This window comes from Mytilus californianus, unplaced genomic scaffold (assembly GCF_021869535.1).
Source record: "Mytilus californianus isolate M0D057914Y unplaced genomic scaffold, xbMytCali1.0.p SCAF_10, whole genome shotgun sequence".
NCBI lineage: Eukaryota > Metazoa > Mollusca > Bivalvia > Mytilida > Mytilidae > Mytilus > Mytilus californianus.
This window is the reverse complement of record NW_026262582.1, coordinates 44,397,329-44,413,711: the sequence shown is the minus strand read 5'-3', so window position 1 is coordinate 44,413,711 and position 16,383 is coordinate 44,397,329. Positions and strand designations below refer to the sequence as shown.

At 32.3% G+C, this 16,383-nt stretch overlaps 1 protein-coding gene across 1 annotated transcript; it reads left to right on the top strand.

Annotated features, from left to right (window-relative positions):
* Positions 1-14,639: 14,639 nt before the first annotated feature.
* On the top strand, positions 14,640-15,834 carry LOC127718745 (neuronal acetylcholine receptor subunit alpha-3-like; the record flags this gene model as incomplete). Its single annotated transcript, XM_052224800.1, has 1 exon — positions 14,640-15,834. A coding segment is annotated over one exon (963 nt), but the record flags the coding sequence as incomplete, so codon positions are not given.
* Positions 15,835-16,383: the final 549 nt, after the last annotated feature.

The window sequence follows — 16,383 nt, the reverse complement described above, 5'->3', positions numbered from 1 at the left end:
ATAATTGAATGAATGATGAATGATGAATGAATGAATGAATGATTAATGAATGAATGAATGAAATCGAATGAGAATTCTATTCTGAAAGAAATTGTTTACAATGATGAATACAATGAAACATTCTTAAGACATCTTTGTTGCTAGGTAACGACAACCTATATAACATCTTGAATAGTAGAAGCTACACCCTAAGATTTGATTTAGAGGATTGGCATGGTAACGTTCGCTATGCAGAATATTCAACATTCAGAATTGCAGATGAGTCTGATAATTACAGACTCACCATTGGAGGATACAAGAGCGCCAGTACTGTGCGTGAGTATGCTATTAAAAGAGTAATTACAAGTGGCTTCTATGTAAGCAGACCAATCATATGTTAGCTTCTTTATAATTATATTAATGAGTAAAGTTAAAATCAAAGACTATAATCGGATTTACAGTTGCAGAATACTAATTAGTTTTATAAGTTAATAGACAGATAGATAGACAAGACAATAAAGTCATGAAAACAGTGACGGAATCTTCAATTACAACAACTATTCTTGTGGAACATATGATATTTAGTATATAAGAGTTCTTACTGCCAAAAGAAAATTACATTTAAGTTTTTATCCAATGGTATCTGGAAATTGCCTTCAAAGTGTACTATCTCTAAATTGTCATGTTAATTTTATTTTCTATCCATCCTAAATAGGTATCCGACTTATTACCAGATTTTACCTGATTTAACATGACAAATGCCAAATTTAGAACAGGAACGTCCTACCCTTCCAAACTACATGATCAGTTCACTACTGTTTTCGGTTGGGTTCGTATTGCTCGGTCGTCAGTTTTCTGAGAAGCGTTTTGTATTTGTTGTCTGTTCTTTCGTGTCGTTTTTATCTTTGGCTATGGTGTTGTCTATTTGTATTGATCTTTATATTTTTGATACCCTCCTTCGGTCTGTTATCATTTTTATTATATATATACGTATGGCTTGGTATCGTGTACGTGTTATCTATTACAAAGGCACGATTGCTTGCCATTATAATTTCGCATGTCAGCAGTAGAAGTGCAAAACGTGACGATAGATCTGAAGTTGGTTTGTTAATCATGATTATAACACTTGTCAGCATTTAAATGAAAGGAAGTTGAACTCAAAAGTAAATGAAATTTATTCTAAACGGTCATTTTTAATCTTAACATCATCTGAAAAGTCTGAACAATAGAAACTACAGTTAAGTCTGAACATACATGTAGACTGAACACATTTTAATTGACTGCAAGCAAATTGTCTAAACAGTACTGAAATTACCGTCGTGAATAAGTCTGAACATTTAATGAAAGCCTGAAAAAGACTTAGATGTTAATTTCTGTGTCAGTTGGTGTCTTGTGGAGAGTTGTCTCATTGGCAATCATACCACATCTTCTTATTTTTATATTAACAATTTATTGTTCAGTCTTTTAAGAGCTGTTCAAATCAAAATGACTATTTCAAACCAAAATTGGTTACTAGTGACTTTTTTGCAGTATATCTATACAGTAAAATTTGGTCAAGTTTGCTTCTTTGCTTGAATTAGTTCAACAGCCCAGTAGACAGCACTCTGGTTTGGCATGAGTTATCATTGGTTTGGTCATATTTATAACTAAATTGCTTACACATTTTGTAGTCTTCGAAATACTAACGTTTTACTACCCAGGAATATATTACCCAAGCTGTATTTGGCAAAACCTCTCGGACATTTCGGTCCTTAACTCCGTATATGATTTAGCCGTTATTTTTTTTATTCGAGTGTCACTGTTGAGGTTTTTTAGACGAAACCCGCGTCTAGCGTAAAAAATTATAAGCCTGGTATCTGTGATGAGTTCTGTAAATTGTATTGCTGTTTTTACCAATCAAAATAGTTAACAATTTTGTTATTAACCCGCAAACGTAATTAACTCCATCCTATTTGATGCTAGTACATAGTCAAGCTGTATTGACCATATGTTGTTCGTTGTTGTATTTGTTTGTTTGTTTCTCCATTTCATTGGATGCGTAAGGCATTTGATATTGGTGTGTTTTGTTGTACATTTGGTAATTCATATTAGCCCTTTGATGCATTATTCGTTCATATCATAGAACAGGATAAAAGATCATCTTATCACAGTTTGAACGGATTGCTTTTATATTTTATCATTGGAAATGTGTAGGAAATTGTTTGCCTTGTTACAATTTCACACGCAAAATGCCCAAAGGTGCCTATTCGGTTTTGCCGTATAATTATATCAGATATCTTATCAGGTCTGATTTGTGGCATATATTTTAAAATGTATCATTTAGACAGTTTAAAGTCTCAGCGCACGTAACAATCCTTAGCAAACATTTTTTTTGTATGCGGTATTAATGACATTTTGCAAGAACTAATAGCAAAAAGTAGTCAGTTAGGGTTTTACGCACCTTTAAACCCTCTTCACCGACAAGTTTCTTGCATTGTATTTGTACCAAGACAAGACTTGGACAGCCAATTACCAATGTATGTCAATATGTATATTTTAAAGATGTTTTCTTCAAAAGTAACCCGTATATATGGATACATTCATTCCCGATAAACATTTAATTTGCATGCATTTGTTAATAATTGACCGTGGGATTAATGGAAGCCACTTAGCACAAGTTGCAGTATGTTATAGTTCTGCTTTTGCGTATGAAGATACAAAGCGTTGCCTGTTGTCATCCTTGCATAACCTCATACTTGATAATTTAAACGTTAACCAACAGTAAATTCTATCTAACATTACAAAACTTGCGACATATTATTATTTTTTTTATTGTTTGGGAAATGTTAAGTTATATTTTTGAGTAAAACAAATATGAAGTACATACTAAATTTAATTCATTTGGATATTTTAATTTTTGACGTGTTTGAATATCACTTTAAGGCATGCACTTCGACATCAATTATTTAGCTACTATCCAGTAAATTAAAATTTTAACGATTTGACATTAATGCCATTTGTAATTCGTCAACCAAGTATATTTGTTTTGTATTTCAGAAGGGTTCATCAATAAACTTTGCGAACATGTAATTAATTAAAACAAAATGCGAATTTGATTGAACATTAGTTACAAAATGAAAATATGCTGTATATGTCAATGTGAGACAACAATCAATTCGGTGCTCTAGAAGGTTCACCAGTTCCTGGCCCGGTAATAGTGTCGAGAGATTAAATGACTATTGTGGTATATTAAGATCTAAGATATTGACCCTCATTATTAAAACACAAACACGTGGTATCGGACAACCAATTCGTGATTGAGCAAAATAACATTAGAGGTTAAAACCAAAGGTTTTAGCGTAGGTATTGACTGAATACTCGACATGCGCGTGGCAGTTAGGAGTTAGATAAAGGATAGCCCTAAAGAGACAAGATAATTTGTTCCTTATGTACTAGTTCAAATGCCTACCTGACGTTTAATATAATTATAATGTCCTTTGCAAAGTGCTGATATGATTCATTAAATATTCGTATAATAAAAAAAAGCACATGAAAAGATAGATGTCCAATTTGAACTTAATTGAATCATTATTATCATTTCTCTTTTTTATATATCGAAAGCACCAACAATAAAAAGAATCGGTAACTAGTCTGCTGTCAAACTTGCTCAAAGTAAAAGAAGTGTTAACAGCCTCGGTGATTAAACACTGGACACTGTAAAAAGCTGTGTTTCAGCTTAAATCCGATCAAACCTTAAATATAAATAAAAGAAATGTTAAAATGTATTTCTCTTTATCGGGGTTATTTCGGGCATTAAAAAAAAATCAAAATCCCTTTTAAAAGCAGCTGCCTGTAAATTCTGTATCTAATCTGTTCATTTTGTGATCTGAAGGACATCTTTATAACACACAAGGAGAATTAATAACCAGCAAATTTACACAGGAAAACCAGAACCTATTGTCAAATATTCAATATTTCATATTGTTTGAGAATGAATTGGGATATCTGTAAATTGCAGTAAACGTATCATTAATTAATGTCAATTGAACTAAACTGTAGATGTTGCTTTGGAAGTCGGAAATGAAATTGATAAGGTTTTATGTATAAAAAACTAAGTAACAAACTGTTCTGTTGTACAATCGGTCTAATTCTTATTTTAGCTGATGGAACTGGCGATGAAAGGGGTGGAAATATTAACGGACAAGAATTTTCAACCAGAGACAGGGACAATGACGGGTTTACTATGTTGTATGTCTGTAGTGAAAAACATGGTGGCGCATGGTGGTACAACAGGTGTAGCTGGGCTAACGTTAATGCTATCTACTATCCAACACCTACCAATGATAAACTCGCTATTTACTGGAAACCGTGGCTTGGAAGGGACTCGTTGAAATATGTAGCTATGAAGATAAAAGTCCTATAGAATGTTATTAAAATTCGATATGAAAACATTGATAAATGTAATAATATGCTGTCACATTTCTATATTTAACGTTTTACAGCTGAAGAACTTAATGTTTGTTTAATATTCTAACGATATCCACCACATCGCACTTAATACATACGACTTTTCATACCTTGATTCACACGAGGAAATCGACAGCGATGCTCAACTGAGAAACAAACTTTACCACAAAAGAAAAAAGAAAATGCATGCAATTTCGAATCATTCTAATTTTATACATTAACATTCAAGCCAGCTACACTTTACTTAAAGTATATTAACGTATATCATCTATAGCTAGTTGAGATATTGTTAAATATTTTACTATTCTCTTTGAATATATAATCTCCGCAATCATGTCTTGGTTTATTGGTATGGAATTTTCTGCAACAGACGACCAGATATATTTTCCATTTGTCGTATTCATAGTCTATGCTTATTTGCTATTGCAATTTCCCTTTAATTCTTGATTGTGGATTGGCGCTCATAAACTATCAGATTAATGTTTCTTAACAGTAATTCATACACATGCCTACATGATTCGGTAGACTATTATGCAATATATTGGAAGAGCACGGACGAATTTTACCGGTGTTCGCCACAAGCCTGGCCCCTTCTCCTTGTTTTCGATATGATCACAGAATGCGACTTATCTCCTGATTATTACCAGGATAAACAGTACATACACCACTGGTGTAGAAAGAACTGCGTACCCTTCCAGGACATCTGAAATTGGGTTTTTGACGGACTTATGGCGCTTTATCGATACTTTTGTTAAATGTCTTATTGGCTATTGTTTGTCTACTTATCTTTTTTTTGAAAAAGTACTATTTTTCTAAGACCTATAGCTTAGATTTCCTCATTAAAATCTTTTCCCTGAATAATCAGTATTGGTAACCAATGCAACAAATCATTAAAAATAAAATTTTGATTCAGAAGCAATAAAATGAAAGATAGATAAAGCAATACAATGAAAGATAGATATATTATATTACTAAAATGTTATTGAATATATATAACACTATATAAAGAAAGACTTACTAACAGATATCAATAGCCAATATAATGTCATGCAAATACTGAATACCTTAATTGTATAGAACTGTTATTTATTACCGTTTTGATAGAATTTTTAATTGATATTTCATTAAAAAGCTCTCAGTTGGCTTTGTCAATTAAACGATTTAAATTTTTTAATAATTTATGATACTCATTTCCATTTACATGTTGAAATTTTACATTCAAATAAATGCAGAAAAAATCGACAGGTAATTTACATAACATATTTTGTATTATTTTAAAACAGATTGTATTTGTCAAAGTCAAGCTATTATTTTTAATCTCATTCACATAGAGTTGACAGGTTATGTCAGACCACAAATACCATAATTTGGGTCAGAAATTAAAAACAAGTCTATGTTTCTTTCATTCACATACAACAATACATTCTATTTTTAACTGATACAATTCAATCATAGATAGAAGCTGAAATGTGCAATCTTAGTGTATATATACAAAGTATACGATACCCTCAAACATGCATGTTATGATCTGTATGTTACATGAACTCGGATGAATATGCATTTCGCCAAAATATACTACAGTAACCTCGTTATCTACGTTTATTTCATTCTTCAAAATCTCAAAAGATATATCATTTTATTAGCAGTGAAGTGATAGTAATAATGAAATAATAATAATAATAATAATATTATTAGTAGTAATACTAACTATACCAATAATTCTCTTAAGGTAGTAGCCTGTTATTCATTTCTTGCATGATGATTTTTCTCGTAATACACTGCATGGAGAGTGATACCAATAAGTGATACGAAAGACTTGGTAATTTGATTTGATCATCCAGCTATATGAAACTATATTACGACATTTCCCTAGTTATTCGTTTGGTCATTTATGCCTTTCAGAGATTAGAACGATGTACATTTCCTACATGGAAACGGCGGTACGTTATTTCTTCAAAAAAGAAAATATACAAAACACGCAAATATTTCACTTGAAAATCAAATTTGTGTTAAATTTAATCGCCTTCTGAATTATCCAAAAATCTTTAACATGTCTGTTGTTAAAGTTTGACGCCGTATAAAGACTTTACTTTTGAACACAAAGAAAATGTTTATCATAAGAAAAATAGGTTTAACCATTAGTAAGAATTGGAAATCGCTTGATATCAGCTTTCGTTATTTTATTGAATAATATATTTAACTCGCCAAAGGTTCGTTTACTATTATATTGAAATTCAATAACTCGACTTGACATCAAGCGATATCCAATCATCCCTCGTTATGAAATTTATACATTAATGCTCGAGAGTATCACCAACCAAGTTGTCGATAACTGTCCAATGGAATTTCACCGTGACCGATGCTACAAAGGCATGTACAAAGTTCTAATTGATTCGTATCTTAAAATTTTATAACGACAAGGGTATACATGGTCTACAAGTAATTCACTTTTGCCACTCGTTTCTGAATATGTCGAAATGCATTTTGTAGCTTTTTGTGAATATTTGAAACATCTGAGACAATTAAATTTTCTTTGTGATGAATTCGGTATTTTTGTATCTTGTTGGGGATGGATCCAACTCTTGGAAATTATATGCGGAAAAACGTTTTGGGTTTAAAGTCTATTTTAACTGGCGTTAAGAAAAAAACAAATCAATCACCCAACAAGAATATATCTGCAAATAACATTTGATATTTTGTACAAAATGTGTGCGTTATTAGAGGGGTTTTAAGCCTGTTCACAGATGTTTTATTAGAATCTGCATGTGTTATGGCATTTTTCAGTTTTCTCCTATGTGGAGACTTAGTATTCTTGATTATTTTGAGATTGATTCACATTTATGGTTAGACGATGTTCAACTTACTAATGTGCGTTTTTGTATCGTAAAAAAAAATCACAAACCGACTAAAAGGCACTATAAACAATATAGAATAAATGTCATACAAGTGGGAGGTTTCGCTAGCTATACAACCAGGTTTAATCCACCATTTTCAACATGAGGAAAAACCTGTATCAAGTGAGGGATATGATAGTTGTTTTCCATTCGTTTGATGTGTTTAAGCTTTTGATTTTGTCATTTGATAAGGGACTTTCCGTTTTCAATTTTCCTTGGAGTTAGGTATTTTTGCTATTTTCAGAAATATGATAATTGTTTTTTACTCGCTGTGTTCGTTGATAACGTTTGATTTTGTCAACTTTTATGGTCTTCCCCATTTGAATATAGCTTGGAGTACATTTTTAATCATACTCATTTAGATATGGGGTTACTATTTCTTTATTGAAAAAAATCTTTCTTATGTTCTGTGTCTATTACTACTAAATATATACATCAGAGAAAGACTTTGTACAGTAGTTCGCAATCTGTCTTTTTAAAAGAAACATGTTTAACTTTATCAATGTCATTTTGTATTTAACAAACACGTGTTAGATAAAATTTGTTTATTGTTAATGCTTAATTATCAAATACATGGTATTGGTAGTATTGGCCACATCTTTATTTAAAAACCACGCAATTATAAGCACATATGTTGTAATTAGATCTTTGAATACAGTTTACATTGGCACTAATATCAATTTTGTAATCAGCAAATTAAAACATAACTAAATATGTATTCTTTTCAAACGGGATGTATAAAGACACACCCACGTTAATTTTGATCTATAAAGAGGTTAAACTCCTAACTATCCTACTGCCTGTCGATACATTTAATTTTGGCATTGCACAAGTCATGTGTTCTTTGACTGTCCATGACGTTAAAATAATAAATCCCTGGGATGTGGTTTAGTTGATTTTAGTCTCTTAATCATGATTTTTTATTATTAATTGTTTTTGCCTTTTAACTAGCTGTCAGTAACTGTGAGTACTCTCAAATCATACTTTCTTGTTTATTTGACCTGTTGATACTTATTGTTTTGCTTTTTTGTTATTTAATGTTATTCAGGGTTATATCTGGTCTATATACCAGCTTTGATAAGTGTTTGGTATTACTATAAATTTTCACTTCGTACTATGAACAACAAATTATAAAATAGTTAACTAGACAACTAACTAGATATAAAGAACACATACAAAAACTAAACAAGTTTTAGAAAGGACAAATACATTTACCGGCGGGCCATAAAAACAAAAATTCCACCGCATAAGTCAATGATTTAAAAATGTGCAAAAAATTTAGCCAAATGATATATATAAAGTGTGGGAGGAAGGGTAAATGCTTTAATCTGAATATACTAAGGGATTCTAACGTAATGATGATAAAACCAAAACCCTTTAATGTTTAAAAAGTGCAGTGAAAACAGTTCAAAATTCAGATAAACGTGAATATCTAATGATAGGCCAAATCAGAGTTACTAGAACAAATTTATGAATTTGATGTATAATAGTAAGGGAAAATATATGTACCGGGGAGCTTCAAAAATTAAATGTCCGCCAAACAAGCCTGTCAAACAAAAAAATAATAAAAATAAAATAAACGAGCGGTTGACCACAAGAGATGCGACACTTTCCTGAAAATTCAACTTCAAGCAGGAAGAATGAAAGATTTCTCCAACTTCTAGATCTACTCAGGGGTTGATACGGAAAACTCTCCCAAAAGAAGGTTACCTAAACGAAGCTAATATTCAGGAATAAATTAATAAATAAAAACAAATTACAAGATATACAATAATAAATTACTTACATACGATAATTATCATGCTTAAAACTCTTCGTACTTCTGAGCTTCGTTACGGTGATACTCACCATCTTTAATTACAAATAAAAGTCTGACTGGTTTTTTTTTAAAAATCTTTTAAAAGACCTAGTATAACTTACATTGCTCTTAGATAACACCTGCACAGTTCTGAATTAACACTTTAACATTTATTGCCGGTGAAAGAGTGTAAATAATATATTAGTGTTTTCAATGATATGTTAACGCTTATGTTCTTAAGTCATTAATTACTTTTGTATTATTATAGTTATCTAGTAGTGTATAATGTATCCGATGTCATATCGATGTTATAGACTTATAGACCTCGAGTGCATCATTAGCACAGCAGCCAGTACATCGGCACTGGCATGAAAATACGGATATTGTGTTATAAAAATTTGTTTTTATAAAATTAATGAAATTATTTAAAAATTAATGAACATATCTCCCTCATGTACAGCTCTGTTCCATGCTCTGCTTTGGCAATACCTTTTGTCTGTTTGATTTATAAGGTCTTAATTTTTTTGATTAGTTGCGAATTTTAAAATATTTTTGCCTCAATCATCACTGAAGAGAAATTCATTGTCGAAATGCACATCTGGTGCAGACACACTGGTACCACTAATGTTATTATAGTACGTGTTATCTTTTGTATATCAAGTTTAGATTTATATTCTATCAAGACATCGGTGCATAGTTGGTGTATATTTGGTGGCAATTAAGGTCGAACAAACAAGAAGCAATGTAGGTTAAATTATTGGTGCATAGTTGGTAGCGATGGGTATCCAAGGGCCCTCTATTTAGTGTTGAGAAAAATTGAAGACGAGAAAGAAACGATACTATATGACACGTCAAAAGGTTGAGAGATAGATAATTGGAGTAAAAAAGGAAAGAAGGTTCTATGAACGGTACTTTAAAATGAATAGGTTGTAATGAAGTAGAGACGTCTACTGTTCGTAACTAATAGTTACTGGGATACATGTGCGTGGTATTTGATTCATAACTTGCCGATATTTGAAGTATATGTTTCAGGAATTTGTTGTAATTATGTAAAGAAGTCTACTGTTCTTATCTAATATATAGTTATTTGGATTAATATGTGGGTGTTTAAATCATAACTTGCCATAACTGGAGGTTGATCTTTTAGGAAATGCTGAGTACATTAACGAGTTGTATTTGAGAGTTCATGTAAATTATCGGGTCTATAAGTGCCGTCCTGTAATTTACATATGAAACATCTCAACTTATGGAATTTTGTAATATATGCCTGTATGTTTGGATTAGTGATCGTAATAAACATTATTTTAGAAATCTTACTTTTTTATGTTTTACAAGAAATTAGATACAGTCAAAATCAATGGTTTCATTTCATCAATCGTTCTCTATCTACCCGAGCACGAAATATTGCACATACTCGGCTGTCATAGCACCCATATACAAAAAAACAGCAGCAGAACTTGGCAGAATAGAAGAAATACAAATTTGCTAGCATACAATTAATTTTATCACTGCAATAATTAAAATTTTGTCTGATAATTCTGAAGGATTCTTATTCTTATTGACTAGAAGAATAATTCACTTTAAAAAGTGGAGTAAACACAATTTAAAATCCAGGTAAGCGTGACTATCGAATGATCGGCCAAAGGGGAGTAACTAGAACATTTTTTTTAGAATTAGGTATCGTAATTCCAAGTGTTTGTGAAAAAACAAACCTGACTAGTTTTTTTTTAAAATTTTTACCGCCTATGGTACATGTAAATTTGAAATAGGGGGCGCCTCATACAGAAGCATCAGCTTCAGTCCTATTCGTGTAGTCGATGTTCCGTTAGTTTTTGTTTATGGTAAGAGCCGTGACTATTTGAACCATAATTTGTGGCTCGAGTCTCTGGTTTAACTGATCCCGATTGCGTATACCACATCCAGTATTCCGAATCTAATTAAACCCATGACCCATTTGGGTCTTTAGCCTTTGTCAATCGATACTGCTAATCATAATACTATACCTCCCTGATGTCTTGCTCCTTTTTGAACAAAACTCATGTACTTCACTAGTATTCCTTGCTCATATATAATGTTTTGCTAATTGTCACTGTCAATTTTAGACCTATGCAAAAGAAGTAAATTCTGACATACATGTAGAGTACTATAAATAAAGAATATGTCAATTAGCAATCTCTGAAAGTTAATTGACACTATAACCAGACTATATCTCATGTTTATGAATGAAATATTTATTTTATGTTAAATAATACCGCTATTCAAAAGAGAGGCGAAATATACCAAAGGGATATTCAAGCTCCTCAGTCGAAAACAAACTGACAATGCCTAGGCAAAAAAAAAAACGAAAAACGCCGAATAGACAAACAGTAGACAAAACACAAAAAAAGAAAAACAAAGAATGAGCAACAGGAACCTCACCAAAACCGGGGGTGCTCCGGAAGGGTAAACATATTCTGCTCCACATGTGTCGTGTTGCTCATATAAGTACAAACCCGTTGATAGTCTAATTCGGTATGTCACATTCAAGGAAAAGAGGATGGGACTGTGGTAGTGATAATTGGGACATCTCTGTAGTCATCTGTGAAACAGATATTTCATAACAGTCAAGCAACTCGTAAAATTTTTGAAGAGACGATTTCAACAAATGTCGGTCAGCATACGATAACAAAAGCACATGTTGATGACATGTGCTAGGAGGCTGATTACACAACCTGTACTGATTGACGACAGCAGAGCTGCTGCTAAACATACTGTGGATTCATTATTATTCGTGGGATACCAATTTTCGTGGGTTTTGTGGGTACAGGTGAATTACGAATTCAAATGTTCAACGAATGACAAATTTTATAGAGGCTCGTATAAGGACTTTGGCAAAACCACGAAATCAAATATCTACGAAAATGCAAGTTTTCCTCAATCCACGAAAATTGGTAACCTCGAAAATAAATGAATCCACAGTAGTTCAATTGAGGTGTTCTGCTGTTTATTACCAGGTCGGTGTAATTAAGCGAATTAAGTGGTAATTAAACAGAAAGCTTAAAATTATTGAATATTTATAACAATAACAGTTTAATGGAACATGTAATCATAAAGACAGCTAATATTTATTCAAATAACATCTTTTATGATAATAATAACATCCTTATAGAACATGTAGTCATTCAAACAGCTGATACTTACAAATGTATTCAAATTACATTTATAATGATTAATTCTATGAAGGCAAGGTGAAAAGACAAAACTTAACCACGTCGAGCATGCATAATGTATATTTGTATTAAGCTGTGACCCCCGGAGGTGATATTTTTTGCAGATCGGTGATATGAGATGAAAGAAAACAAAACGTGTAGATCTCTATCTTACATGACATAAAGACACTTTTAGTAGCTTTATTATTTTTCATAATAAACGCCCAATCGCTACCTCCGGATAAGTAACTATTTGTCAACAGTGAAATATGCAATAATTGAAATTATTTGCTATGAAATACTAATATTTTAATAAAATATCCATGTCAGAAATCATGTGAGAGATTAAGTCTTATTATACCACCTGAGTCCCGATGTTGTAGGAGTACTACCACACCTAAAATATGTGAATCCTATCTATTTTGTCAACCAGTAAAAAATATTTCGGCCATTTTTTTTTTTCGAATTAGGAAAGAAAAAGGTCACTTACACATTAATATTGCGCTTTGACAATCAGATATATTTTAGCTGTAGTTTGGCAGGAAGTAAAAAGGCCGATAATGAAAGTATGCCCACATTAATAAACAAATTTATACTGAATCATATACACTATAATGCAGTAAGAAAAATAATGGTCATTCTGTTCGTAGTTCACGCATCTGTATTTTACTACTTCGATTCAAATTTGGATCTAAGTTTAAATTGTGTATCTCATTTTCAAGTTCTAATTTTAAATAGGTTGTTATCGCCCTCTGCGCCAGTGAGATATCATTTTTTTCTGCAGTTGTGGTTAAAATTAACGAAGTCATTATTTACATAGACGACAATGGTAGCGTTTTTATGTGCTGCGTTTACACCATAACAGAATCCGTTGAAAAAACTTTCAAGTTCTGAATTTTCAGCACTTTTGGGAGTGCATAAAACTGCAAAAAATATATATGGTGCTTTTATAATTAAAAAATGGCACTTTTTAAGGGTGCTATGGTTCCGGAATTCTCGAAGTAGAATGATAAAGAACACCTCTTGCTTAATTTTGCACATACAATTTTGATCATCTCAAAACGTTTCCTCCAAATTTCTCGCTATTTTTACACGAGTAGTAGACGACATTCATTTCTCACTATTTCAATTTTCATTTCTAATTGACAAGGGCAGCATACAAAAAAATTACTTCTAGCAACTAACTTGGATGTGAAACTAGGTGGCGCCAGTCATCTTTATTTACTTCCTTTTAACCTCTATAAGCCCCAATCTCCACTTTTGATAGTATGTTCATCAAATATATTTTTCGTATGTTACTTTTCTTAATATTTGAATAAAAATGTAATTTTAGTACTTAATGTATATGTCTTAGATTCCCATTAGGTTGATGTCATATTACATGCTGATATATTGGATTTTGCTATATTTACATTTGATGATTGTTATGAGCATGCTCATATTAGTTTCTCAAGGCAGTTGTAAGACAGGTGTTTGAAATTTTACAAGATAACACAAGTGGATCTGCACCTGACTTTATTTATCGCTTGCACATCTGGGTCATAGGTACTTAACTTCACACCCTGTAACTAACTACAGTTATTTTGCAAAGGAGTCACGAACTAATGATACATAAAAGTTGATGTACAACATAAAATATTGTTATTAGAGTAAAGTGTTCGTTGTTGATAACATCAAGACAATTATCTTTAATTCGTTAAAATAGAAGTTTTCGTTTTAAACTGGAATTGTCATATTGCAGGGACTAAATAATCCAAAATATTGAATCAAAAGCATTTCAAACATGACGATGACTTTATGCGTAAATCTTATTTGACAAAAGTGATAATTTATTAATTTAAAGATGACTGCTACCTGGTGTTTAATAACTTCATTGCCTTTTCTATTTGGATCAGTTATTTCACAGAGCAATATTAATGTTCAAAATTTATATACACTTCTGTTCAATGCTAACTGAATTTTAATATGCGTATTATTATGCGTTTACTTTTCTACATTGGCTAGAGGTATAGGGGGAGGGTTGAGATCTCATAAACATGTTTAACCCCACCGCATTTTTGCGCCTGTCCCAAGTCAGGAGCCTCTAGCCTTTGTCAGTCTTGTATTATTTTTAATTTTAGTTTCTTGTGTACAATTTGGAGTTTAGTGTGGCGTTCATTGTCACTGAGCTAGTATATATATTTGTTTGGGGGCCGGCTGGAGGACGCCTCCGGGTGCGGGAGTTTCTCGCTGCGTTGGAGATCTGTTGGTGACCTTCTGCTGTTGTCTGTTCTATGGTCGGGTTGTTGTCTCTTTGACACATTCCCCATTTCCATTCTCAATTTTATTAATAATTATAACAAACTTATCAGACCGAGCAGAAACCAGTCAGTGCCGTTATCGGTACACGTCATATTTACACTTTACGGCATATCAGGCGTTGACGAGATCGAACAGAAACTGACCGTTACTAGATGGCTTGAGGTTGAATGGACAGATGAATTGTTATCATGGACACCCTCAAGCTACGGAGGATTAAGGTATATATATTATCCTCAAGGCGAAGTATGGAAACCAGATATTTCTTTACAAAATGGATTTTCCAAACTGGAAGAGCTCGGATCAAAATTCATTTCGGTGTTTATTGATTCAAATGGATTGGTAAATTGGAGGCCCTTCCAAGTGTTTGAGTCTAAATGCGATATAGATTCAACATATTTTCCGTTTGATTGGCAGACGTGTCATTTAGATTTTGTAGCGTGGAGTTTGTCTAGTAAAGATGTCCATATAACACAAGGCAGCAAGGGAATAGAACTTGCCGATGATCTACAGCGCCATGGTGAATGGAAAATACTATCTTCATCTGCATTGAATCTCGCGGAATCTCACGAGACAAAAGTTCGATTTACAATAGTGATTCAGCGAAAACCATTGTACGCTATAATAAATTATATTATGCCGATCTTGTTACTTTCAATTCTAGATATTTTTACATTCAAGATACCGGTTGAAACAGGGGAACGCATAGGTTATGTTATAACAGTATGGCTAGCATATGCTGTGTTTCTCACGATTATCAGTGATTCGTTGCCACAGAGTTCAGAATCTATTCCGATTGTTTCTATTTATATCATGAAACAAATATTCATCGCAACTGTGATTGTTATCATTTCAGCAATAGAATCAGGATGCGCACATTTGACTGATGATGAATCAGTGTATTACCTTTTAAGAACGCTTGCCAAGAAGTGCCGGAAACCAAGTGTACAATCAGAACCGGTAATTCAAAATGTTTTGAAAGAGACGAAACCTGCGTAACGTGGAAGGAAGCGATATCAGCTCTTGATAAATGTTTGTTCTGGGTTTGCCTGACAATTTTTGTTTTATCTACTCTGATTACTTTACTCATTGCAGGTATGAAGTATATATAATTTATTTGAAGAACTTTTGTATTAAACAGACTCAGAGATCGAATTTGTAGGACAATCATGTTTGAAGAGTTATTTCCCTTTGATGGAGATAATTAAAGAATGATACTTAGAGAATTCAATTGTCTTGTTATCCTTGTCTAAATATTTTTCAGTCGAAAGAAAAGCAAAACAGGGGAAAATGTCTGAATATATTCATACTTAAGATCATTCACTCAGAAAGTAACTTCTCTGAGGGAAAAAGAAAAAAGAATTGGAGGAAAAAGGCTTAAATCAGAATTTAATGACTATGTAGAAACACTTAATGTTATGACAGTGCACGAGACGTTGCTAAGCTAGTTTGGTATCATTATTTGGTGCTTTTTGAAGGAAATTGCTCTCCAAGTTTAATTTATAGCAACATTTGATTTCCAATTCTTTTTCATTCCGAATGATATATACGACTATAACCGGTATAAACAATTGACATTAAAAATTAAAAAGCACACACAACAACACTTAAAACTTAGGCAAGGGCAACACGTATAGGTGGCTTTTAGTTCTCGTGTTGTTTGGTTGTGTTCTAATTGAAATAAAACCCCATATCGCATTGTATTTTTATATAAATTCCATAACATAATGATTAATCGACAATTCTAAAAACATCAAAGAATAGTCTTATGTAATGTTCT